The 27,304-nt window shown below is 39.4% G+C and overlaps 1 protein-coding gene across 2 annotated transcripts in view; it reads right to left on the reverse strand.

Moving 5' to 3' along the window:
- The window catches only part of DCLK2 (doublecortin like kinase 2), a 148,916-nt gene that overhangs the window by 71,052 nt on the left and 50,560 nt on the right, over positions 1-27,304 (reverse strand). The window contains exons 3-5 of one of the 2 annotated variants that reach the window (XM_089670469.1): positions 6,132-6,234; positions 5,752-5,847; positions 3,786-3,836 (exon numbers count right to left, since the gene is read on the reverse strand). In XM_089670469.1, coding sequence (XP_089526595.1) covers positions 3,786-3,836; positions 5,752-5,847; positions 6,132-6,234 — 250 coding nt within the window. The remainder of the gene's footprint in view (positions 1-3,785; positions 3,837-5,751; positions 5,848-6,131; positions 6,235-27,304) is intronic. The other variant, XM_089670470.1, reaches the window with a different exon arrangement.

Below are 27,304 nucleotides of genomic sequence, written 5' to 3' on the forward strand. Positions count from 1 at the left end.
ATGGGTTTAGTGACACTTTAAGGAAGGATTAGAACCCTTGTCAGGAGGCCCTGCTGGGTAGGTTCATGGTCTCCAAGGCAGAAAGTGATTGGAAATCTTCAACGTTATAGTTGTCACCAGAATAAGAGGTGGGAGGAAATCATTCCATGGTAACACATGTCCAGTGACAACTGTTTAAGAGGAGAATACCCATAATTTTGGAGAGATTTCCTGCTCTATCCAAAACTGAAGGAAAAAAGGATTTAGATATACATACAGTTAAATATTTAAATTATCCCGTAGGTACAGATTGTGATTTACAGTGAGGAACAGAAGTATTTGAACACCCTGCGATTTTGCAAGTTCTCCCACTTAGAAATCATAGAGGGGTCTGAAATTCACATTGTAGGTGCATTCCCACTCTGAGAGACAGAATTTTAAAAAAAAAATTCAGGAAATCACATTGTATGATTTTTAAATAATTTATTTGTCTTGCACTGCTGAGCATAAGTATTTGAACACCTGAGAAAATCAGTGTCAATATTTGGTACAGAAGCCTTTGTTTGCAATTACAGAGGTCAAACGTTTCCTGTAGTTCTTGACCAGGTTTGCACACACTGCAGCAGGGATTTTGGCCCACTCCTCCACACAGATCTCCTCTAGATCTGTCAGGTTTCGGGGTTGTTGCTGAGCAACATGGAGTTTCAGCTCCCTCCAAAGATGTTCTATTGGATTTAGGTCTGGAGACTGGCTAGGCCACTCCAGAACCTTGATATGCTTCTTACGGAGCCACTCCTTGGTTATCCTGGCTGTGTGCTTCGGGTCGTTGTCATGTTGGAAGACCCAGCCACGACCCATCTTCAATGCTCTGACTGAGGGAAGGAGGTTGTTGCTCAAAATCTCACAATAAATAGCCCCATTCATCCTCTCCTTAATACAGTGCAGTGGTCCTGTCCCCTTCGCAGAAAAGCACCCCCAAAGCATGATGTTACCACCCCCATGCTTCACAGTAGGAATGGTGTTCTTGGGATACAACTCATCCTTTTTCCTCCAAACACGAAGAGTAAAGTTTAGACCAAAAAGTTCTACTTTGGTCTCATCTGACCACATGACTTTCTCCCATGCCTCCTCTGGATCATCCAGATGGTCACTGGCAAACTTCAGACGGGCCTGGACATGTGATGACTTGAGCAGGGGAACCTTCCGTGCAATGCATGATTTGAAACCATGATGGCGTAGTGTTCTACCAACAGTGACCTTTGAAACTGTGGTCCCAGCTTTCTTCATGTCATTGACCAGCTCCTCCCTTGTAGTTCTGGGCTGATTCCTCACCTTTCTTATCATCAGTGATACCCCACGAGGTGAGATCTTGCATGAAGCCCCAGTCCGAGGGGGACTGACAGTCGTCTTTAGCCTCTTCCATTTTCTAACAATTGCTCCAACAGTTGATCTATTTTCACCAAGCTGCTTAGCAATTGCCCCGTAGCCCTTTCCAGCCTTGTCCACAATTTTGTCTCTGGTGTCTTTTGACAGCTCTTTGGTCTTGTCCATGGTAGTAGTTGGCGTCTGACTGACTGTGGGGTGGACAGGTGTCTTTAAAGAGCTCAGACAGGTGCTACTAAGTTAGATCAATAAGTGGAGTAGAGGTGGACTTTTTAAAGGCACAGTAACAGGTCTTTGAGCGCCAGAATTCTTGCGGTTTCTTAGGTGTTCAAATACTTATGTTCAGCAGTGCAAGACAAATAAATTCTTTAAAAATCATACAATGTGATTTCCTGAATTTTTTTTTTAATTCTGTCTCTCAGAGTGGGAATGCACCTACAATGTGAATTTCAGACCCCTCCATGATTTCTAAGTGGGAGAACTTGCAAAATCACAGGGTGTTCAAATACTTCTGTTCCTCACTGTATTTCTTTCCTTCAGATGTCTAAGGTCTGCTTCCAAGTAAATAGATTTATGTTAAGCATGAAGCACTAAAAAAGGCTGCATTTGTAAAACACACATCTATGCTCTTTGGCTAACAAACTTTGACAGGTATGGGCATATGTCAGTGTTGCAAGACAGATATTATGATATAATATATCAGAACTTCATAAATGGAAAAAAAACAGGCTGCAGGAGCAAATTGGATCGTGCTTTGCTGGGTTTTTTTTTTTGCCTTCCTCTGGATCAACTGTGGGTATAGGATTATAACTTTTTTTTTCTATGGTTGAACTGGATGGACTTTTGTCTTTTTTCAGCCAGACTAACTATGTAACTAGACTTTGAATATTTTGTTATGGCTGGTCATTGCATACTAAAATTTTCACACTGATTCTGCATGTGCAACAATGCAATTTAGTTATACTGTCATTCAGAAAGGAGCAATTGCCTTTATGGGTTCTACCCACATTTCTGTATCCAGCTAAATCACATGTTGTAAAGGAAAGCCCAAAATATCTGTTGAAAATTGAGACACAACGTTAACCTCTTGATTGCCCCAAATGTTAACTCCTTCCTTCCCAGTGTCATTAGCACAGTGTCAGTGCTTTTTATTAGCACTGATTACTGTACTAATGTCACTGGGGATGTCAGTGACAGTTAGTCAGTTCCCCCCAGTGTCAAAATGCCTGCCTCAGTCCTGCAGTCCCACTATAAGTTGTTGATCACTGCCATTACTAGTATAAAAAAAGAAAAAAAAATCCAGCATTTATACCACCATTTTTAGACACTATAATTTTCACGTAAACCAATTAGTTTACATGTATTGTTTTTTTTTTAGCAAAGACACGTAGGAGAATACATTTTGGACTAAATTTATGAAGAAATTAGATTTTTTTAATTTTTTTACTGGACATTTGTAATAGCAAAAATTTAAAAATATTGTTTTTTTTCTCTAAATTGTCAGTCTTTTTTTATAGCGCAAAAAATTAAAAACATAGAGGTGATCAAATACTACAGAAACCAAGCTCCATTTGTGGGATAAAAAGGACATGGATTTTATTTGGGTGCAGTGTTGCATGACTGCGCAATTGTCAGTTAAAGTAGCGCAGCGCCGTATCATAAAAAAAGTGCCTGATCAGGATGGGAGGGAGGGGTAAATCCTCTGGAGGGCAAGTCGTTAACTTTTACTAATGAGTCACATGACTGCATATTGAACTAGCCATTGCTTGCAGTAATTGAACCTAGTGGGGAATTAAAATTGCTTATCGTGTAGGAAAAGCTAGTAATTGAATGTGAACTAAAGACTTGACATAACCAGCCACCGATCATTATTTCCCATGTGGAAAAAGTAGATGAAGATCTCACAGCATATGTTCTGCAAGAATGGGTTGGCTGAGATGTGGAGAAGACAGGTTCTGGTGGTCCAGCTATGTAAATGAAGACAGGAAAATTTCTTGGCTTCTTTTCAGAAATTTTCCCAGTCAATGCCTAGTCTTATATACAATATTTGAAGACTGAGGCTGATTTCTGAAAATTGGACTAGTGTTCTGAGTTCTGATAACTGGACACTAACAACCAGATTTCTATATCTATGGTTTTGAAAAAGAAAAACTAAAACTGGTTTGGGTGCTAAGCTTTACAACTGTTTGCCTTTACACTTGTTCTCATAAATCAGCCTAACGGTTCAATTAAATATGCCAGGTAAAGCAGCCAGTAAATGGTTTAGCTTGGTTAGCTGAAAAAACCCCACTCAAATGAAAAAAAGCGTGCTCGAATGATGATTAAGCTGTGCAGGGCAGCAGGTTTATGAAGCTAGACAGAGACGTGAATTGGCAGGTGAGTTGATAAAGCCAAGAGAGAAAGCCCCAATCTGAATGGCTCACCTGGGGACCTTGCTGTGGAATAGGCACTGGAGTAGTAGCCAGTCCTCCTTACTGCATTCATTATACAACAAGGATAAAAACATCAAGAGAATACATTAAATCAGCATGCTATTGCTAAATATCTATTTTAAATTAACAACTACTTATTCAGCTATAATATTTCAATAGCTGCAGTGATTTTCTTTGTATTTAGGACATTGATGAATACGTTTTCTGTAACCAAATAAATAGTGGATTAACTGTCTTTTGCTGCTCATAGCAGCCAATGGTATTCTTTCACCTTGCTTTTAGGGAAGGTTAGAAATTAAAGATCGATATGGATTGATTGCTATTGGCAGACCCTTTAATACAAGAAGCCCAATAATTTTAGATAAAGTGACATGGAAGTTACCATGGTGACCAACCATCTATCTTTTTATCCTACTGACACATACAAATACTATTATGTCCACATAACAATCTAAATAATAAAATCAAGAGAAGAAGCTCTACAGTGTTATTTCTGCTGATGTCATAATGCTTTGGGAACTACAATTCCCAATAGCTCTTGTGTCTAACCACTGCTGTTAGCCATAGTTAGTCCTAGGGGTAATTGAAGCCCCTTGTCACTCCTGACTACAGCTGTCCAAAGAGGAGAGGTGGGACAGACATGATGGGACCAGCCACATCATGGTGAAAACTTTTTAATGCTGGAGAGAGGAGATGTGGGACAGACATGATGGGACCAGCCACATCATGGAGACAACTTTTTAATACTGGAGAAAGAGGAGAGGTGGGACAGACATGATGGGACCAACCACATCATGGTGACAACTTTTTAATGCTGGAGAGAGGATAGGTGGGACAGACATGATGGGACCAGCTATATCATGGAGACAACTTTTTAATGCTGGAGAAAGAGGAGAGGAGGGACAGACATGATGGGACCAGCCACATCATCGTGACAACTTTTTAATGCTGGAGAGAGGAGATGTGGAACAGACATGATGGGACCAGCCACATCATGGTGACAACTTTTTAATGCTGGAGAAAGAGGAGAGGTGGGACAGACATGATGGGACCAGCCACATCATGGTGACAACTTTTTAATGCTGGAGAGAGGAGAGGTGGGACAGACATGATAGGACCAGCCATATCATGGTGACAACTTTTTAATGCTGGAGAAAGAGGAGAGGTGGGACAGACATGATGGGACCAGCCACATCATGGTGACAACTTTTTAATGCTGGAGAAAGAGGCTGCATTATCTAACTGCCAGCGCACATTTGCAGCCCTGTGGTGACACTGCTCAGTAACATGTGACAACGCTATCTGAACTTTAACAGCAAGCAAATATCGTCGCCTCAAGAAAGGGAGTGGCCTTTACACAGTGAAACTGGCAGGATTTACATTTGTACATGTACTTTTAACAGAATATATGGGGAGAAAAAAGAAAGTGCTTTCTACTTCAATTGCTTGAATTTTCATATAAGCCTGTACATACACTGCACGCTATCCTGAAGTACTGGGTAAACAAAATGTGAGCAGTAGATTTGCAATTAAAGCTGAACTCTGGGCACATAAATATTAATTTAAATGTATTTCTTAATAGCCGTAAAGGATAGAATTCCCCTTTGGGTGCAATAAATGTCTTTGCATACCCAACTAATAATCTGTAAATGTAGTAGAGCGGTGGGGTGGACCCAGCAAGTCCATCTACTTACAGACTGCCTGCAGAAAACTACAGGGGGTGGGTACAAAACCAGTCACCCTGCACAAAGAGTAAAAGTAGCAATGACAGGTCTTTGCACAGAGGCAAAGTGCAGGAGTTGTCTCATTCTGGAATGCTGCATAGATCTAGACAATCAGATATAAGTAAGTGTACATGTGCCACTTGTGTTCAGATGTTACTTGTTTAGCCAAATTTCTTAATTGAGAATTTTTTTATTTATAAAGCTGAAGCTCTCATCTTGTTCATTCCTCTTACCTGTAGCTGGAGATTTGCTGCGCCGTGTTGCTGATGGACTTTTTGAACCAGATTGCCTTGGAGAACGGGAATATGGTGTTTTTAAAACACGGCATTCTGAAAAGAGAGATTGGGGATAGCGTTTTTGCGGTTAAACATACCAACAAAAAATACACTGACACACACCAATACCCACATACAGATGTTTTTCCAGCAAAGGTAACAGTCTGCCACTGCATTACTTCCGAGAAATGCAGGCATGTCATCCTGACATGGCTATGTTAGTCAAATCATGAAAGAATGGTGTTAATCATGACAAATGGTGGTAACCATGACACATATGCTACAAATACTAGTAACTCATGCAAATCTAATGAATGTAAATTTAGAATTACAATTACCACTATGATCCAGAACAAAGTCATCCTGTGCATATCGGTATTTCTCTGGTCCACAGGCAATAAACACATCATCATCACCAAAGAAATCTTGAAGACATGCAACCTAATGAATTAAATACAAGAAATAAAATATAATAGATTTCACACACAGAAACAGGAACATATTTTTTATGTGCACAGCCACAACCATACATAAATCTTTTCATCGTCTGGTGTGTAGATATAGAACGGTGACCTCTCTCTGGATTATCTCTGTTTACACCGTAGCTAAAAAGTATCTATTCTGATCCATCAGTTTTAATTTAAAAATTCAATGTCATATTTTGTCTTGGAAAGGTTCTGAAATTTAACATTGTCACTTAGGTGACCCTGAGACTTATCTGGAATAACTGCTGATCATTTGGTCATTTATTTATTTAATGGCTTTACTCAACAGCTGTAAAAGAAAGAATGATGCTGTTTGGTGAAATAGTAATACTTTTGGAGGCCATTTTTGCTAAAAAAAAAACATTCTGGAACCTTGTTTTGATAAGTTATAAACTTGACAAGCCAATAACCCACTGGCTGGATGTTTTCCCTGTGATACAACAGTTGTAGAGCCAGGCAGACTAGGCTGTGGTTAGCCTTTCAGAATACATACAGAGTCATGTCAGAGTTTATTGAGCTTCAAAAAGGGTGAATTGTTGGTGCCGCATGGCTGGTGCCTCTGTGACTGAAGTTGCCAATTTATTTTCTGTGTCGAGAGGTACAGTATCAAAGGTTATGACGGTATATACAGTTTCTGGGGAAACATTGTATGATGAGCATAGGTATAGTCCACATGGTCAACTGACTGAAAGAGACAAACGGACATTGCCAGGATTGGGATCTGGAATAAGAAAACAACTGTGGAAAAAGTGACTGCAGAGCTCAATCTCAGTCTTCATGTGACTGCAGTTGTTGTATTGTTATTCCAGGTCACAATCCTGCGCAATGTCCTTTTGTCTCTGTCAGTTGACCATGTCGACCGCACTTATGCTTATCAGACAATGTTTTCCTGGAAACTGTATATGTCATCATAACCTTTGATTCTGTACTTCGCAACACAGCCAACAATAAATTGCCAACTTCACTCACAGAGGCACCAGCTAAGCGGCACCAACAATTTGCCCTCTTTGAAGCTCAGTAAGCTCTAACCATCTAACCTGTATTACTAGCAGTGCATGCAGTGAATGATGAAAGTGAAGCTTCCCACCTGTTAGCTAGGTGTCTCATCACACAGCAAAAGCAAAAGAATGTTACATCACTTCCTCTTTCAACACAAAACATGTTTTCACTTTCACACCTGGAAATTATGTAGTGTTTCCATTTTTTTGTCCACAGCTGCTAACCAACAAAAAGAGCATTGTGTGATAGACTTCATTACCATTTCTTTTGATGATTTTTATTTTATTTTGACTAAAGGTTTTAAAGTGATTGGAAAGGATGTTTTTTTTAATAATAAAGATGTTATACTTACCAAGTTTGTGCAAAGGTTTTGCACAGAGTGGCCCCAAACCTCCTCTTCTGGGGTCCCCCGCCAGCTCACCTGGCTCCCTCTCCCTTCCAAGTGCCCCCATAGCATAGCATAGTATCCAGGACATATAAGAAGCCAGGGGCTGACTTAGCACATCCATGCTTCACTGATAACTACAACATATTCTCTTAGATTGTAAGCTCCAAGGAGCTGTATTGTTGCTGTATTGTCTCCCATTATATTGTAAAGCGCTGAGAAAACTGTAGGCGCTATATAAATCCTGTATATTAATAATAATAATACTTTTTTAATGGAATGAGGCTTTAAAAAACTATGAACTGTACAATTAGCAGTACATTACCAGAGTACATTAAGCCTTTGAACCCTGTACAAATTAGTCTTTTGTGACATATTGACAAACATTGCAAAAACAAAAAAGGATCATTTCTTGATATAAAGCACACAGGATCATTTCCGTGGCAGCAGCAGAGAAAGGAACTGTTGAGAAACCAGACATATTGTTCTAATAATATTCCTCTGAATTCCACTTTGACAAAAAAATCCACACAGGCAGCCTGCCAACATATTCTGAAAACAGCTGACTCAATCCAGCTGCACAGTCACAGTGAATACATTAGTTTGCAGTGTATGGACTGTGTAAACGTCCCACCCATGGGGGCTTAGCCGATCTGCCCTGCTCTTCCAACCCTTCCACTTAGCAAGGCCTTTTTATGACGTTTCAGTAAATCTGAACAATATGAGCGCAGCACCGTGCAATTCTGGCTTGGCTGAAAAATCCAACAAAACTTCTGAAAACTGAAGTGTGACACACCCTAACATGTGAGAAATATGGACAAAAGATCAGCAGGATGTCAGATCCTTCGGCCTGAACCAAATGGATAATAGCAGGTGGAGGCCTAGCTTTTCCCTTGTATCTGCTAAACAGGATGTTACCGGAAAAACCAAAGGACAATTCATAAATTTTATAACAAAAAGAAAGGAAGTCCTTAAATACAAAGCATAGACGACAAGCTAACATATCATCTGAATTGAATATTTTTAGTAAAGCAAATGGTTCTGAAATGTGTATCTATAGTTACTGTATATATTTAAGAAGCCATAGGATTATATGTTGTGTCAAGATATACATTTCAATATACATATATCTGACTTGTGTTCATTAATACACAGATATACAGAGTGCCTTCACATGTCACAGCATTATAGCTACCATGCAAGACTTCTGCCAAGGGAGGCATATAATCACGCATTTTTAGGGATATATACAGGCAGGTGTCTTTTTGGCTGCATTGGGCTGTAAGCTTTTGGCTTTTTATCCAAGAAATTATTAGTGCATGTGTTTCTGATACACTGAATTGTATTCCGTCTCCTTCTTAGTCACCCCTACATAGTCAGTCTCCTGATCATCAAAGATCATACTCGAGCTGCTCAAAGTGGACGAAAAAAAAAACAAATGCAGCACTTTTCAGCAATACGTGTAAACTTTGGCACAGGCATTTCTTAAAGTGTTACTAAACCCACAACAATAAAATCAGTCTGTATATGCAGTAAAGCATGCTTATACTCACTGTGGAATTTAAGGGGTAAATCCTCAGAAAAAGAAAAGAAGGATGCTTGATCCTGTCCCAACTGATCCTCCCCATCTACCACATCATCCATTTCATCTGCTGATAGAACACAGCCTCGGGAACACTCTGCACATGCTCAGTTTGGTGAGTACTGCTAGAGAGGTCTCTCTTTTCTTAGGAGGGTGCATGCGATCAGCACATGGCCCAATCAGCACTGTCCAGAGGGTCAGGGGTCATGCAGTCTCATAGGACAGTCAGAGCAGAATGAAAACTCCTCCTACAAGCTTTAACCAGTGCTCAGCTGGACACTGATAGAAGTCACAAGACTTCTATATACTGCTGATGAGAAAAAGGTATTTTATATATATATTTACTATTTGTATTTTATATTTACTAAAATAATTTCATTTCCATGTTCTATATACGGTGGGAGACCTGATATAGTGAATGCAGGGTCCTGGGTTTAGTACCACTTTAATAATAATGCAAAATAACTGTTGATTGTCCATAAATGAAATGTGCCCTTAACTTCCTGCCTGGCCTAACAACACTGTGATATTCATATAGAGTGTTGTAGTTACTCAATAGAAATCTGTCTTGCGACAGTTGGCACAACTTGAGATAGATTCATGTAGATGTTGGTAAGGCTTGCATGGATGTCTGCTTATACTTATAACTATCTAGTTTTAACTCATTCCTGTAAAAAGAAGATGCTTATACTTACCTATTTCCAGGGTGCTCTGGTCCAATCATGTGATTGACTCACAGTGGCTGGCTTCAGGGGAGAGGAGAGGCAGCCGATAATGGATGCGCCATAGTAAGCCTCTGGATGACGCACCGCCCGGGCATTCCACCTGTTCATGGTGATGTTTCCTCTCCCCTGAAGCCGGCCGCTGCGGAGATAGTATGACCGGAGCAGAGCGCCCTGAGAATTATTATTATTATACAGAATAGGTAAGTATAGGCATCTTCCTTCTACAGGGTAGTTAAAACAGGAGTTAGAAGGGGGGGTGGGAGCGGATTCAAGAGTAGATAGTTATAGCCTGGAATTCCACTTTAACTTATCGCCAATATGACAGTATTTAATATTTTTTTGCAAAAATAGCAACAGACAGTTAAATTGCTGCAAATAAAATATTGGGACGAATAATGATTTCATGAATTTGGCACAAGGCTTTTGACCACACCCACACTGCAAAAAATGTGTTGCAAGTGCTTTATTGAATTGCCCCCACAGTACCCTCTCTGCAGTGAAATCCCAACCAGTGCTGCCATACCTGCCTATAGAACTATTGCTGTTCCTCTATGCCCTCTCCACATGATTACATTGATTTCTTTCCCAGCACAACAACTTTTATAAACAGTTCTATCATCTTTTTATTGGTGTACACTATTGTCTACGGTACAAAAAGTGATGGGAATTTCGAAATTTTAAGTTGTTACAGAAAACGTGCAACAGCTAAACCTGTGTAGGTGACAGCCATCTAAAGCTGGCCACACACTAGTAGAGTTTATTTATAAATTTTTGTTTAAAGAATGTTTGTTCAATTTTCTCTTTATTTACAGTATATATTTGTTTTCTTTCTTTTTAATTTATATAGATTTATTTTTTACTTTTTGGTCTGAGTATAGATCTAGGTTTGGGACAAGTAAAAAAAAAAATGAAATAAAACTTGGCAAGACACAATGGACCAAATGGTCTTTTTTTCTGCTGTCACTCTATGTTTCTAATCATTAGTAGGAGCAAACCGATATTCAGTTTCTATTGCAGTAGCGAAAAAAATTTAATGAGCTGGATGAAAATTTTTTTTCGGATGAACGTATTTCTAACAGTGAATGTGGTTTTCATTCAGGAAATTACATACATTCCAAAACTGATCATTAAAAAGAAACATTTTAAAGTACTTTCAAACAACATTCCCTAAGTCATCGAATGTACTGAGATTTTTAGTATGAATGTTTGTTTGTTTGAATATTTGTACCATTTGTTCTAGAATCTACTAGTGTATGGCCAGCTTAAGAAGTGATATCCCTCTGCTTTGAAGAGATCTTTTCTTGCGTATTTAGGACAAGTAAGGGGAAATCTCTCTTACAGGGAGCAGACAGCAACAAATAAATTCATAAAATAAAAAAGGACAGAGGTCCTAACCATTCCCGCTCTATCCAACATAAAAAGCAAAAAAACACTTTCTGATTTGCAGGAATAGTAGTAGTTTTGCATCAACTATTTTGAATGGAATAGGTTAAATTACTCCAACTATTGAGCTTATTGATTAGGCATTGTAAAGAACACAAAATGTGGTAACCCCTCCTTCCACCCACATGTAAGTATACTATAGACACCTTGGAGAAAGAGATGAATTCTGAATAGTTTTTTACCACACTGCCTTCATATACAACATGTACAGTATGTGTCCAAAGCAATAAAAACAGACAAATAAAATGTAATAAAACACATTTTCTATTGTTCCTAATAGTGCTCCAGGAAAACCTCTCTAGACTCCTGTGCCCTGAATCTTGCCTGAAATCATCACAATAAGTGCGTGATGTTGTATATTTTAATACTTAATGTGTGTACTGCTGATGTTCCTGATAGCCCAATGTATTCACTAGGGAAAAGCTGTACTTGAAAACGCTAATGAACAGGACCTCTCAGCAAACACAGAGGAAAACAGTTTAATGTTTAATATCGGTCAGTCTGTAGGCCCCTATATCAATTACTCCTTTTCTGAACAAGCCCCAAATACACTTATTGCATATATTGTACACACACAGAAAACATAAGTGGAAAAAGATAAGAACCCCCCCCCCCCTTCCATCTTAGTTATGGTCGTTACTGAGAAAAGAGGCAGACATTGAGAGAAATCTCTCCAATGTAGATCCCCAAAAAATAAAAAATAGAAATGTAGCGGTGTTTCTAAAACTTTTTAAATTCTATAAAACAAAATAAATATTATGCCAGTTCAAATAACAGTATAGATGTGCCCCCACTGGACAAATTCCCTTCATATCCTGTTCTAGTAACAGCAGTTACCAAGACCCAAATTGGGAGAAATCTTTCCAATGTGGATCCACACAATAAAAACTTAACAATGTTAACCTCTTCTATTCTAGTAAGAAAAAAAAACACAATAATGATGCCTGAAGTTTCAAGTCAAATAACAGCAGAGGTGTATCTGCTGTGTATCAGCTCAGATGAAGACTTCATTTTCTGCATAAAATATGTACATATATCAAAGACAAGTTGGTAGGTTAACTGCCTCCAGTTTAAATTGGCCCTAGTACTGTATGTGTATGGACTTTTCACACTGATCAGTATTTCATACGTTTTTGCCTTAGCAAAAGCTGAAGAAAAATATCTGACCATTAAATCCTCTAAAGATCTTCACACCGGTCAGTTAAGAGTTCGCTGCGTTTTTTTAAAAGTCCTGCATGCTGCATTTTTGGTGCAGTTAAAAAAAAAAAAAAAAAAAAAAAAAAAAACACCACACACCAAAATGTATCTCCCCCATGAAATTAATGGACTGAGCTTAAAAAACACAGCAAAGACGCATGGTTGCGTTTTCGATGTCCTTTTTTCACAGGTGCCAAATGCCCTGGAAATGTGAAAAACACACATATGCTTTTTTACTGCATTTCTGCAATGGAGCAGTGTGAAAGCAGCCTTAGCAACCTTAGATTGTGAGCTCCTTCAAGGCAGGGACAAATGTGAATGTACAACATATGCTGTATGTAAAGCACTGCGTACATTGTTGGCGCTATATAAATTCCTTAAAGAAATAAATATCTATACATGCGCACACATTTTGTGTCTTCTTTTAGTAATATGAAATAATATGGAAGCGTCACAGCGGTTAGGTAAGGCAGTGAAAGCAGGTCATCTTTTGTCTCTGTTCATCCAGGAGTGAAGGGCTTGTTACCCTTCTCCAGTTCAATGCTGTGCGCTGGGTTGTGACAACTGTTATAGCTCAGTGTGTTCAAACACCCAACATTGATCAGTTAGACTCATCCTTCACCTCCTTCATACATTCATTAAAAAGAGCCAGGTTTGCCCAGCATCACCGGTCCTCCCTGAATAGTAGCAGGACTGCAGAATCCTTCTTCACAGAGCACCTGACACTACATCAAGTAGCTCCTTCTAAAATGCAACTTGTTAGACTGTTTCGATCACTCCTAGCTTTAATATTTTTTGAGTCGTTGATTTGGAAGATATTTACTTATCAAGAAAGTCAGATTTCCTTAGTTGCTTTTTGTTCAGGTCAGCAAGTCAAAGTATAAAAGCAAGGTCAGCTGGAGAGCCAGGCATCAAGTGCTTTCAGGATAGCTCAGTAATGGCAGTTTTCATGTTTCTAGACAGAAAGTGTTTAAGATAGATCTGCTAAAAAATATAAAACTTATTTAAATGCCACCATATACTTTTATTTTACTTTACAGTTACCAGTCACTTTATTAGGTACACCTTGCTAGTACCAAGAAAATATCTCCCACACTATTACAGTACCTCCACCATCCTGAACCGTTGCTATGAGGCAGGATGGATACATGCTTTCATGTTTGCATCAGCTTCTGACCCTACCATCTGAATGTCGCAGCAACCAGTCTGCCCATTCTCCTCTGACATCAACAAGGCATTTTTCTGCACACAACTGCCGCTCAAAGGCTATTTTTTCTTCTTTGGACCATTCTCTGTAAACCCTAGAGATGGTTGTGTGTGAAAATCCCAGTCGATCGCCAGTTTTTGAAATACTCAGACCAAGCTGTCTGACACCAACCATGCTACATTTAAAGTCACGTAAATCACCTTTCTTCCCCATTCTAATTCAGCAACTTCAGCAAGTCATCTTCACCATGTCTAAATACCTAAATGCATTGAGTTGGAGCCATGTGATTGGCTGATTAGCAATTTGTGTTGCCAAGCAATTGAACAGGTGTACCTAATTAAGTAGCCTTAACCCAGCAAACATGCCATTGTCATGTAATTATTTCCATGATGGATGAAATGTGTAAAATAAGAAAAGTCGCATATTTTTGCCTTGTTATAGGTATGTTTAACAGGGTCACGTGACTGTAACTCTCTTGAAGATAAGTGCGATGTGTGACTGGCAGAAGTGTAACAGAGCTGCTCTTGAGTCACTGCCGGAAATTATCTATGCCTGCTGGGATGTATATTTCCACCACAGCTCAATGCCAGCTCTAACAACTGCACCTAAACAATTACAGCACATGTACACTTTTGGAAGCCTCCAAAGTGCCCTGCGCTTTTTGTATACGATAAGTTACGCAGCTTCCAGATGCCGACAACTCTTAGGGGATTAGCCTTTCAATAGTGGCTGAATAGTGTTGTTGGACCAACATTGTAAGTAATATTAAAAGAAAGGGAATGGTGGGATCATCAGCTCATTTATTTATAACTTTTTTTGCGTGGAGTGACACTTTACTGTGGAATTCCAAAACATATATTTGAAAGATACCATTATTATCAAGCTACAAACGTTTGTAGTTTGAAGGCTGTAGAGGTCCTTTCCAGTGGCCTGACAATTATTGTAATAGATGACTGTTTTAAGGTATCTCCCTCAATCTATGGGTATTATGACTCAAAATTATAGCATTGGAATTTCTATTGCTAACTTTCTGCCAGCTTGGCTTATAGAAGGTTTTTGTAACATTATTACAGCAGTATTATGGGACACTACTAAATAGGTTACTGAATTCATTACTACATCCATAAATTCAGGACTACTACTCAATGCTTAGTATTCAGTTACCATGGATAGCTGTCCTGGAAAATGCCAGATACCTCTTATAACATTTGACATGTCCAAGGAGAACACATTCCTCCTTATTGGGTGTACTCATACTTTTTGATTATATTTATTTGATTGATTTATTTCAGGTACTTGTAGAGCGCTATCAATTTACACATCACTTTACATACAGTTGTGTTCAAAATAATAGCAGTGTGTTGAAAAAAAAAAGAATAAAGCTCAAAATCCTTCTAATAGCTTTTATTTCCATACACACAAATGCATTGGGAACACTACACATTCTATTCCAAATCAAAACATGAAGAAAAATATATCAAATTTGTGTTGTTCCTCTAAAAAAAATTGAAGAAAAGTGAATATTAGACTGTTCCAAAAAATGTTTGTATTCTTCTTTACAAACTCAAACATTCACTATATAAACTGAAAAATGTTTTGCTTTCCTTTGAATCACTTAATATTTACTTGTAGAAGCACTGTTTCTGAGAACTGCTGTACATCTGTGTTGCATGGAGTCAACCAACTTCTGGCACCTGTGAACAGGTATTCCAGCCCAGGATGGTTGGACTACATTCCACAGTTCTTCTCTATTTCTTGGTTTTGCCTCAGAAACTTCATTTTTGATGTCATCCCACAAGTTTTCTATTGGATTAAGATCCGGGGATTGGGCTGGCCACTCCATAACGTCAATCTTGTTGGTCTGGAACCAAGATGTTGCACATTTACTGGTGTGTTTGGGGTCATTGTTTTGTTGTAACACCCATTTCAAGGGCATTTCCTCTTCAGCATAAGGCAGCATGACCTCTTCAAGTATTCTGATGTATTCAAACTGATCCATGATCCCTGGTATGCGATAAATAGGTCCAACACCGTAGTATGAGAAACATCCCCATATCATGATGCTTGCGCAACCCATGCTTCACTGTCTTCACAGTGTACTGTGGCTTGAATTCAGTGTTTGGGGGTCGTCTGACAAACTGTCTCTGGCCACTAGACCCAAAAAGAACAATCTTACTTTCATCAGTCCACAAAATGTTGCGCCATTTCTCTTTAGGCCAGTCAATGCGCTCTTTGGCAAATTGTAACCTCTTCAGCACGTCTTTTTTTCAACAGTGGGACTTTGCGGGGGCTTCTTGCAGATAGCTTGGCTTCAGAAAGGTGTCTTCTAATTGTAACAGTACTCACAGGTAACTTTAGATCTTCTTTGATCTTCCTGGAGCCGATTGTTGGCTGAGTCCTTGCCATTTTGGCTATTCTTCTATCCATTCGAATGGTAGTTTTTCACTTTCTTCCACGTCTTTCAGGTTTTAGTTGCCATTTTAAAGCATTTGTGATCATTTTAGCTGAGCAGCCTATCATTTTCTGCACTTCTTTATATGTTTTCCCCTCTCCAATCAACTTTTTAATCAAGGTACGCTGTTCTTCTGAACAATGTCTGGATCGACCCATTTTCCTCAGAATTTCAGAGAGAAATGCACTGTAACCAGCATGTACAACATTTTCTGCCTTCCTTCCTTCCTTCCTTAAATAAGGGCAATAATTGCCACATGTTTTTCAAAGAATGAATGAACTCACTAATAGAACTCCACACTGCTATTATTTTGAACATGCCCCTTTCAATTAGTGATTCAATTACACAGAATCAGCAGCATGCATGTCATGACTGTTGGGTCTGTTGGCTTTCTATTACTCTACTACACCTGCTAGTAAATTATTTGCCATGTAGAAATATCATTTCTACCAAAAACAGTGATTGATCAGGTCAGTGATGTCTGACTGCTATTATTTTGAACACAACTGTATATATTGTACATTCATCAGTCCCTGCCCTCAAGAGTTGTACAATCTAAGGTCCCTATACTCTCTACTCAATTCTTATTGGTGGAAAATATTGACATAATGTTTCCCTTCTTAAAGCCTAACTCCAGGTGTTTTAAAAAAATATTTGGGATATTTTTGGAGTGAAAAAGAGTTAATATTTCTAATGCGGTGTTGATTGGGGAGACCTGCTCTTTCTTCCTTCACTATGATGCTTGTACACGAATTGGGGGGGGGGGGTAATCAATGAGAAAAGAACAGGTAAAACCTCATTCAAAACCTACCAAAACTACTAACAACCACCCTAAAACATTCAGAGCATTATTACTCCAATGGGTCTGACAATACGTTCTCCAAAAAAAAAACAAAAAAAAAAAAAAACTATGGCTTCATCCCCTGATGAAGTCAAGTGATTTACAGTTGTGTCCAAAATTATTCAACCCCCACTGAAATTGAGTGTTTTGGCCAGTTTGACATTGCTTTTGATCATTCAGTCATCTTGCTTACATTTACATTAAAGAGGCACTTGTAGGTCAGACAAATATAACATAACAGTTATAATGAAATAACCACAAATGTCTTTTCTGTGCTCACAGCATTATCAGTTTTATTCAACCCCCAAGTGACATTCAATCTTAGTACTTAGTACAGCATCCTTTTACAGTTATAACAGCTTTTAAACGTGAAGCATAGCTTGACACAAGTGTCTTGCAGCGATCTACGGGTATCTTCGCCCATTCTTCATGGGCAAAGGCCTCCAGTTCAGTCACATTCTTAGGCTTGCGCACTGCAACTGCTTTCTTTAAGTCCCACCAGAGGTTCTCAATCGGATTTAAGTCTGGTGACTGCGATGGCCACTCCAAAATGTTCCAGCCTTTCCTCTGCAACCATGCTCTAGTGGACTTGGAGGTATGCTTGGGATCATTGTCCTGTTGAAAGGTCCAACGTCTCCCAAGCCTCAGGTGTGTGACGGACTGCATCACGTTTCCATCCAATATCTCCTGGTACTGAAGAGAATTCATGGTACCTTGCACACGCTGAAGCTTCCCTGTACCTGCAGAAGCAAAACAGCCCCAAAGCATGATTAACCCTCCACCATGCTTCACAGTAGGCAAGGTGTTCTTTTCATCATAGGCCTTGTTCTTCCTCCTCCAAACATAGCGTTGATCCATGGGCCCAAACAGTTCTAATTTTGTTTCATCAGTCCACAGAACACTATCCCACAACTTTTGTGGTTTGTCCACATGGCTTTTGGCATACTGCAGTCGACTCTTCTTATTCTTTGGAGACAGCAAGGGGGTACGCCTGGGAGTTCTGGCACGGAGGCCTTCATTACGCAGTGTGCGTCTTATTGTCTGGGCTGAAACTTCTGTACCCACATCTGACAAATCTTTTCTCAGTTCCTCAGCAGTCACACGGGGACTTCTCTCCACTCTACGCTTCAGGTAGCGCACAGCAGTCGAAGTCAGCATCTTCTTTCTGCCACGACCAGGTAGCGTTTCAACAGTGCCCTTTGCCTTGAATTTGCGAATGATGCTTCCTAAGGTGTCTCTTGGTATGTTTAACATCTTTGCAATCTTCTTATAGCCATTGCCCTTCCTGTGAAGAGAAATCACCTCTTCTCTTGTCTTCCTGGACCATTCTCTTGCCTTCACCATGTTTGTAACCACACCAGTAAATGTCTAGAAGGAGCTGAGTATCACAGTCATTTTAAAGCTGCCTAATTGGTGCTTATTATGCTTGATTGCTGCTCGGTGACATCCACAGGTGTTTTCAATACCTGATGGAAAGCACCTGTATGAACCTCTGTTCTTCAGAGTGGTAGTCTTTAAGGGGTTGAATAATTGTGGCAATGAAGAAACCACATAAGAACCATTTACTACTGTATTACATAAACAATTGATGTCATTTTAGTTGCATTTGGGTAGTTACAACGTCCTTGTAGGATTTGATTCTGAATACAATTCCAAATGTACACTATAGTCCCTAAACCCCTTTACAGCATTGGGGGTTGAATAATTTTGGACACAACTGTATGCTGTAACTCATTGGAAGGAGCCAATAATGTCACAGGAAGTGTGCAGGTGGCCATTTTGTTGGAGGTTATTCAACTGTAAATGCCTTATACTGCAGTGCTCCAGTTCTTCATGCACTTTTTAAGTTAAGTACAAGAAGTTTTAAATAAAAATAATATATTTTTAGCAGAAAGCACTATACATTCTTCATCTTTTTGAGCTTTTTTCACTCTGGATCTAAACATCATGGAGGATGGAAGTGAATTGTGGAGCCACTAAGTATTGGAGTGGAGATCGCTATTGTAATTTATGAGAACTCCATTTAAAAAAGAAGCTGCATATGACCTAAATGACAGTTAGGTCTAACTGTAAGGTGAGAGCATATGGATTAGGGCGGTGATGGTCTATATAAGTCACGGTGGAATTATGAAGAGTTTTTGAAGAATTCCAACTTCTTGGACATATGGACAATATTGAATACACGTGGATACATTTTGGTTTTAAATTTTTAAGCGGTACTATGAGGATTCAAAAGGACACGTGAACATTTTGGTGTGTTCACTGTTATTTGTTATTTAAAGGAATATATACAAATATTTTCTTTATGTTAAAAGGAAAACACACAGACATTTTGCTGTTTCGGTATTTTTAAAGGAACGCACACAGACAACATGAGTTTTTCATTATTTTGCTTTATTCATGTCATGTTTTTGTTCTCTTTACTGTAGTTTATGACACTTCTGCACATATTTATAAGGAACACTATTATTCAGTACTGTGTGGCACCATTGTATATATTTTGTACAGACAAAAATAACATTTTGTTAAAAGCTCTAACCTTTCCTCACTGTACTAAAATTGTGTTTTTGTTTGAATCACCAATGGAGAAAGCTCCCATCAGTTCCTATACAGACAAGAAGGATAAATCTCCTTCTAATTCCTTTACTGAAAAGAAGTAAGAAGAGATTAGTATTGAAAGTGATAAGAAACATCTCTAAAGAGGACACCAAAAGTACATTTTAGTGAAGTGGGAAAGATTGAGCATCTAATAATATTTTACTTTTTCTCTGTGCCTTCCTTTCTCATGCATCATTTATTGTATGAGTGTCACAAGAACAGGAAATAAGGTAAGATCTCCCAAATAGGGACTGCAACTAAAATGAGGCTGAGGCTCTAACACTTCCCTGCTGTATCCAACACAAAATCCTGTACTGAAAGAAATATGTAGGCTGACCACTCCTGAAAATGTTGTTTTTTTTCTGTCACTGACTTCTTCCAGATCCATGACTCAGAAAGTGCCCAAACCAGAGACAGTCAATGTACATTTTGCAGAATTAGGTCAGCAATGACAGTCCTTATATCTTTCTCAGTGCATATTTCTTATGACACATTCTTGTGTAGCAGGAAAGAGAATTCCTTCTCTTCATGCTTGCTAGTAAATGTGTGCAACAGGCACAGGGGGAGATTTACTAAAACTGGAGGATGCAAAATCTGGTACTGTACAAGTGGAAATTTTCAGGAAAATTTAACCAGTTTTGGTCAACAAGGAATTGAACATATGAGTAAAAATGGATGCCTGAAAAACAGCAATCAAACACCCTTGAGTTCGATCTATTCCCTGAATTTGCTTGATTCCAGTGGGCTATAAAATTGACAGCTACAATGCAGGTTATTGAAGAAAAAAAAAATCAAATTTTGAGAAAACTCCCACAATTTTGTAAAAAGTAATCAGATTTTTTGATCCTATTCCACGTGATCAAATGAAACCACTAATTCCCATGTACAATCACTCGATTTTTGCTCCCCGTAAAAGGTAATTTCTAGTGGCCTGTAATTTATTGTCATAGTAGACTATTATAAGGCATCTCCCTAAGTGCATATTTCTTTTGACATATTTATGGTGCTGTATATTTTATAGCTAACCTACTATTAGCCTTGATTAGAGAAACCTTTTGTAACATTTTTAAACTCTTAGGAAACTACTAATTAGGTCACTAATTTCACTACAGCCATAGCTTTAGGACTACTATAAAATCATAGTATTAGAAAGGTGGTTAAAATGGAGACCTGTTCTGCCAGATACCACCTATAACAGCAGATATATGTCCAAAGGAGAACACTTTCCTCTGTTATGGCCTCTTCATACCTTTTCTTTCGGTATTGGATAGTTAGAGAATGTGGGAAACAACATGGAGGTATATAAAGAGCCCACCTTGCATGACCCTAAATCTGTAGATACTGTATATATGGATACTTTAAGGCAAAGTCAACCACTTTAGGAATTAAACAAGGGATGAGAAGTGGTTGCCTGAAAACAAGTAATCTACCACCCACGAATTTGATAGATCGAACTGGACTATTAATTGACAGCTGCAATACAGGTTATTGAAAAATATCAACTGAGATTGGAGAAAGCTACAAAAAATTGAGTACTGTCCATTATGCTTTATTTGCACTAACAAATATTTTCAGGACAAGCTTTCAGGGTGTACCCCCTTCTTCAAAGTCCAAACAGTATTGCTTGGACCTTGAAGAAGGGATTCACCCTGAAAGCTTGTCCTGAAAATCTGAACGTTAATGCAAATAAAAAAGTATAATGGACAGTAGTCAAATGTTTTTAAAGCTTTCTCCAGTTTCAATAGATTTTTTTCAATAACTTGTGTTGCAGCTGTGAGTTATTAGTCCAGTTTGATCAATCAAATTACTGGGTGGTTTTCAGGCAACCACTTACCATCCCAAGTTTAATTGCTAAAGTGGTTTACTTTTTAAAGTATCCGTGCATCTCCAGATTTAGGATCATGCCAAGGTGGGCTCTTTACATACTTCAAATGTTCCTCCACACATTCAGTAACTATACATTACCCAAAGAAAAAGTATTAAAGTGGAGTTCCAGTCACACTGTAAAAAAATAAAAGTCAGCAGCTACAAAAACTGATGGTTGGCTCTGAGGGAGTGGCAAGTCCTCAAAACACGTCAGCCTGTTGGTGGTACAAGGTTCCTACTGTGAGATGTGATGCACTGTGAACTGGACAGTGCTGTTCTTTCTTTTTTTTTTTTTTTTTTTTTTTTTTTATGATGAGCTATTGACTGACTCATCCTTTGTGAGTATTACTTATCTTTGTATCAATAAAAATGTGTTTTAAAGGTAATGCACTAGGCTGGTGCACCCTCTGTTCTTTTTGGATTCAGTGTTTTTGGACTTCCCCAGTCCTTTGAGGGCAGCAAGGCTTGCACCATCCAGGACAGCCAGGATGGAGATGTAGCCTATGTCAAGTTCACCCCCAAGCGCAGGAGTATTTGTGTTTGTAATTTTACCAAAACTGTAGCTGCTGACCTTAACAGCCTGTCCCTCAATCCTGCATTGCCCTCCTGCAGCCCGTTTCACCGGCCGTCCAGCATTCCCAGCCCCTGCATCTTCAGTGTTGGCACCCGGCTGTGACAGCTTGCAGCTTCACAGCCGGGTGCCCACTGTGCATGTGTGAGTAGCTCTGCACATTCTGAATGGCCCCGTAGTCTTCTGGAATCTGTCATGTGCCCCAGAAGCCTACGGGGAGGGAGGGAAGGAGGACAATTTCTGCTTCTGATTCCCTAGGTGATCACAGCAGAAGTGGGGGCAGGTACTTGTGAATTTTGGGTACCCGTTCCGCAAAGGTGCCAATCTCTAATGGGGAGCAGGTGACCAGTCTTTAAAGCGGAATGTCCCATTTTGGGTAGACCTCCGCTTTAAGAAGCCATCACAGAGGAAAGTGTCCTCCTTGGACATGCCAGGTGCTATAGGTGGTATCTGGCAGTTTCCAGAATTGTTCCTCAATTGTTTTGTTGCAAGTGCACTAATACAGCTACAATCACCTTGAGAAAACAATTTTGTCAAAAGCGACCAAATGTTTCTGTCAGATTCAATTTTAATCCAATCTCCTTATGGTAGATCAAATCCACTAATTTCCATTTAGAGTTGCTCAGCATTTTGATTCCATCTCAGTTGAAAGTGATTGACCATACAAGTGGAAACTTGCTGCCAATTTCAGTCTTAGAGTTTCTATAGAAAATTATTAGTCAATAGCAGTCAAGAAGAGTATGCAGTGCGTCACCCTTCTGATTTTAGAGCTATTCATGGAACATAAAGATATAGTCTGAGGCATCAGGAATCAAATAGAACAGTATCTGTAACAAATCAGATCCTTATGAATGATACTGTAACTTCAATCTTTACGAAAACAAGACCTAGCAGGACTGTTCAAATCAATGTATTGATGTTTAAAAGTAGTGGAGTGCACAGCAGGATGCTTCCTATTCTTTGTATTTCATCTGATTATACATTAGTCCAAAAAAATCACATGTAACCCACACACACAAATATGAAATACATTCAGTGGAAATTATATGCTCTTATGAATTAAAAACTATTTCAGCGACTCCCCTTCTCGTATTTTGAAACTGCATGTCTGTCATCACTGCAGTCTGTAATTCCGGGGTAACATTTTACTGTTATAGAACTGTCCAGATGTGGTACATGAAACCTTTTGGGAATCGCTTTAGGAATAGCTGATTATACTAATCAAGCCATCACAATTACATGAATTGTAAAATAGCTTTTAATTATTTGAGCATAAGATATCTAAGTGGAAATCACGTCTTAGAAAAATGTAATATTCATGCAGTTAATTTTATCAAACATAACCGGGTAATGGAGGAGATTCATGCTTTATGAAGAGAAAATGTGATTTTGCTTAGCACATCTTTTCCTTTTTTTAACAATGACAGAATCTGTTTATTTACTTTTGATGCATTTTTAGCATAAAGAGCTATCAAGTTATAAAGCTGATATACCAAGCGTATTATAATTTACCTGCTATAAACATTTACCAGGGACAGCATATATATTTAACAGTATACTGGATTTTTTGGGGTCTGCTAATATAAATCTTTCGGCTTTGCACATATTTGACAAAAGATCAATACAGACATCATCTTCATGTGTCTACAGAAGCTAGTTCCAATGCCATATACTGCTTGCCTATGGACATGTAACCAAATAAATAATCCCACCATATTATCAACAGACAAATGAACTGAGCTAGAAATTTCTGGTGTGTGGCCACAGCTAAGCACTTGCAATGGCCATGGGCAAAATGATTGCAGGCTAAAATTCATTCTGTCAAATTATTAAAACAGTTGATTGGTTTTTGGACTGATGAAATACTTGTCTGCTGCTTTGTCTCAGACAACATTCCTTTGACATATGTCAGTACAGTCAGATTAACCGCTTCCTGTCCACCCTGCTACAGGGCGGCATGGGTGTGCAAAATCACGTATAAATATGTAATTTTGCCGTTCCGGGTAGGGGGTGCGCGCGCCGCCATTCGTGGCCTCGGCTGGCAATCTCTGGGTCCCGGTCATCACCGAGTATTACCGATGGGGGAAAGAACTGTATGTAAATAATACAGTTCTCTCCCCTGTGAGCTCCTGCATACTGCTTTGTATGGCTATGCATAGCAGAGCCAAACAAAGCGGTGTGCTTACAGTGGAAAGCACACACAGCACATAATGTGAACCAGCACACAGTTAACCCTTTGACCACCCAAAATCCATACCAGACCCTTATCCGAGCATGCAGCCCGGCAGGTCAGGAAAGGGAGGGGGGCGAGCGAGCGCCCCCCCCCCCGAACCATACCAGGCCACATGCCCTCAACATGGGGGGGTGCTTTGGGGTAGGGGGCTTATCGGAATCTGAAAGCCCACTTTAGCAAGGGGGCCCCCAGATCCCACCCCCCCCCATGTGAATGAGTATGGGGTACATGGTACCACTACCCATTCATTAAAAAAAAAAAAAAAAAAAAAAGAAAAAGCTGTAGTGTGAAAAAAGACAGCAGTCATTCTTTGACAAGTCCTTTAATAAAAGAATGTCCTCTGAAGTAGATCCAACGTCAATCACGATGTCCACCACCACTCCGAAGAAAAAAAAAAAAAAGGCTCCGCTACCGACCCTGGCCCCCGGCCATCTGCTCAGAAGCTGTTTTGACAGTTCTTAAATATGTAAGGGGCGGGGCCACCTGGAGACATCACCCGTGTGACCCCCACCCCCCATGTGACATAGCTGACCGGGGCATGATGGTCACTGATGTCACACGGGGGCATGGTCACATACATGATGGCCACGCCCCGTAGATATTTAAAGAACTGTCAAACCAGCTTCTGAGCAGACGGCCGGGAGCCAGGATCGGTAGCGGAGCCTTTTTTTTTTTCTCTGGAGCGGCGGCGGACATCATGATTGACGTTGGATCTACTTCGTGGGACATTCTTTTATTAAAGGACTTGTCAAAGAATAACTCCTGTCTTTTTTCACACTACAGCTTTTTTTTTTTTGTGAATGGGTAGCGGTACCATGTACCCCATACTCATTCACATGGGGAGGGCAGGATCTGGGGGCCCCCTTGCTAAACTGAATATGGCCAAAATTGTAGCATTTCAACTATATGTCAATATATTTGGGAAAAATATTTTTAAAATATATTTTTCTTCCATATGGGTAACGCCTGCCCACTGTAAGCTATACTTTATATTACATAGTCCTGACCACTGCACTCTGTAAGCTCTGTTGTATGTTACATACCCATGACTACTGTACTCTGCAAGCTATGCTATACATATTATCAGTATGTTTACTGTCCCAATACCTGCTTGTTGCCAAATAGTCCCCAAATGTTTCTCAAGTTTAAAAGTTGTGAGGTGTGTTACATCTCTTTCTTCAGTAACCAGTGCTCTCCCCATCCAGCCATATATACAGTTCTCTCCTAAAAGCAGCCATTTATGCAGTGTTTTGCATCAATATCAGTCGCATATATACCAGTCGATCTATCAGGCGATATATCAGTCGCATATATACCCACATATATAAAAAGTCTACACACCCCTGTTTAAATGTCAGGTTTCTGTGATGTAAAAAATGAGACAAACATAAATCATTTCAGAACTTTTTCCACCTTACCCCTGGTTCACTATAGCTATAGCGCAGTCAAGAAGTGGTTAAGTAGGAATCTTTTTTCCCCTTATTTTATATAGGAACATGACAGAAAAAAGGGACACTGCAGCTCCCATTAAATTACATTATTTTTCCAACCTGCATATGAAAATAAAATCAGAAATGTGTCTTGTTCTTATTAGCACCAGTGGTCTAATATGATGATCTAATAACTGTACAACCAAGATTTAAAAGCAGCTTAAATGATCAGATATTATAATTTGAGCTATATACAAAAAAACCTCACAGACAGTCCTACCCCCAAATCATCAAACTTAAACATGCAGATATCAGAGATATTGCAAGGTATAAAAACAAAAAAGATCCTATTCAGCTAACAATAGGCCTAATTTCTGTATGCAATTCACTGTTAGACTGAGAGCAAACCATTTACTTTCAGCATGCTATGCTCCTGTTTTATGGATCTGAGATTCAATTTACAAAATATTGAACATTAAAGAGGATGCAATAGTGTGCATATAAATGCGTTTACTGCATCTATATCTATTGATGTTTCATGTTACTAACACAATTCCTTAACAAGGAAATAAAAAAAGCTGTTTAAAACAAAAGGATGGCCAAGCAGATGCAAGAGATACCCTGCAACGTGTACAAAGCTGTTCCAATGAAAGCAAATTCAAAGGCAGCTGAGTCACGCAAGTCATTTGCCACATTAAATGGAGGGATCACAGAGCACTCTGCAAATGCTGTGCAACACAAAGCACTTGCTAAGCCGTTATGGTCCAAAACAGCTGAAAGTATAGCAGGAAATCTATGCTGACTCCAGGGGAAGCTCCAGATTATCCACATCTCAGAGTTAATCATTACAAAAAAAAGAGTAATATTTTTTACTTGGTTACAACCAGGGGCGGACTGAAAAGTCATGGGGCCCCCGGGCAATAGGGGATCATGGGGCCCCTGTGTCCTTGTCCAAACTCAAAAAAGCCTATGAAAAAGGTACCAGGGGCATCTCATGGGGCCCCCTACTGACCCCGGGCCCGAGTTTCCAAATGGTCAGTCCACCTCTGGTTACAACAGCAAGTGAAGTCCTCAAATCACCATGGATGCATAGTGTCATGTATACATCAAATACAGTTTGTAGACATTTTGAATCATTAGCTTCATCACTGCCATATGTTTTTCTCCAGTGGTATCAAAAAGTTTCAATACTAGTTTTGTAACACGCCAACAGATGCCAGCACAAGGCTGCACACACAGTCACAGGGAGCTTCGGCCTTCATAAATCAGTATGCCAAAAGACAAGGTCATGTGTACTTCGGGAGCTGTGCAACTGGTGCTATTCTGACCACGTACGTTACCACATCTGCTATTTTATCATGGACAGCAAGTTAAAACAAAGAGCAAAAGTGAAATTTTGTGTGAATCTGGGCAAATCGCTGGAATTCCGCAATGATTTCAAAATGGCGACCTTTGAGCTGGATCTTCATCTTCAGGAAGAGGGCATTTTCAGGGGCT

Source organism: Staurois parvus, unplaced genomic scaffold (genome assembly GCF_062004578.1).
Source record: "Staurois parvus isolate SC_StPar_1 unplaced genomic scaffold, SC_StPar_1.0 ptg000090l, whole genome shotgun sequence".
Lineage (NCBI taxonomy): Eukaryota > Metazoa > Chordata > Amphibia > Anura > Ranidae > Staurois > Staurois parvus.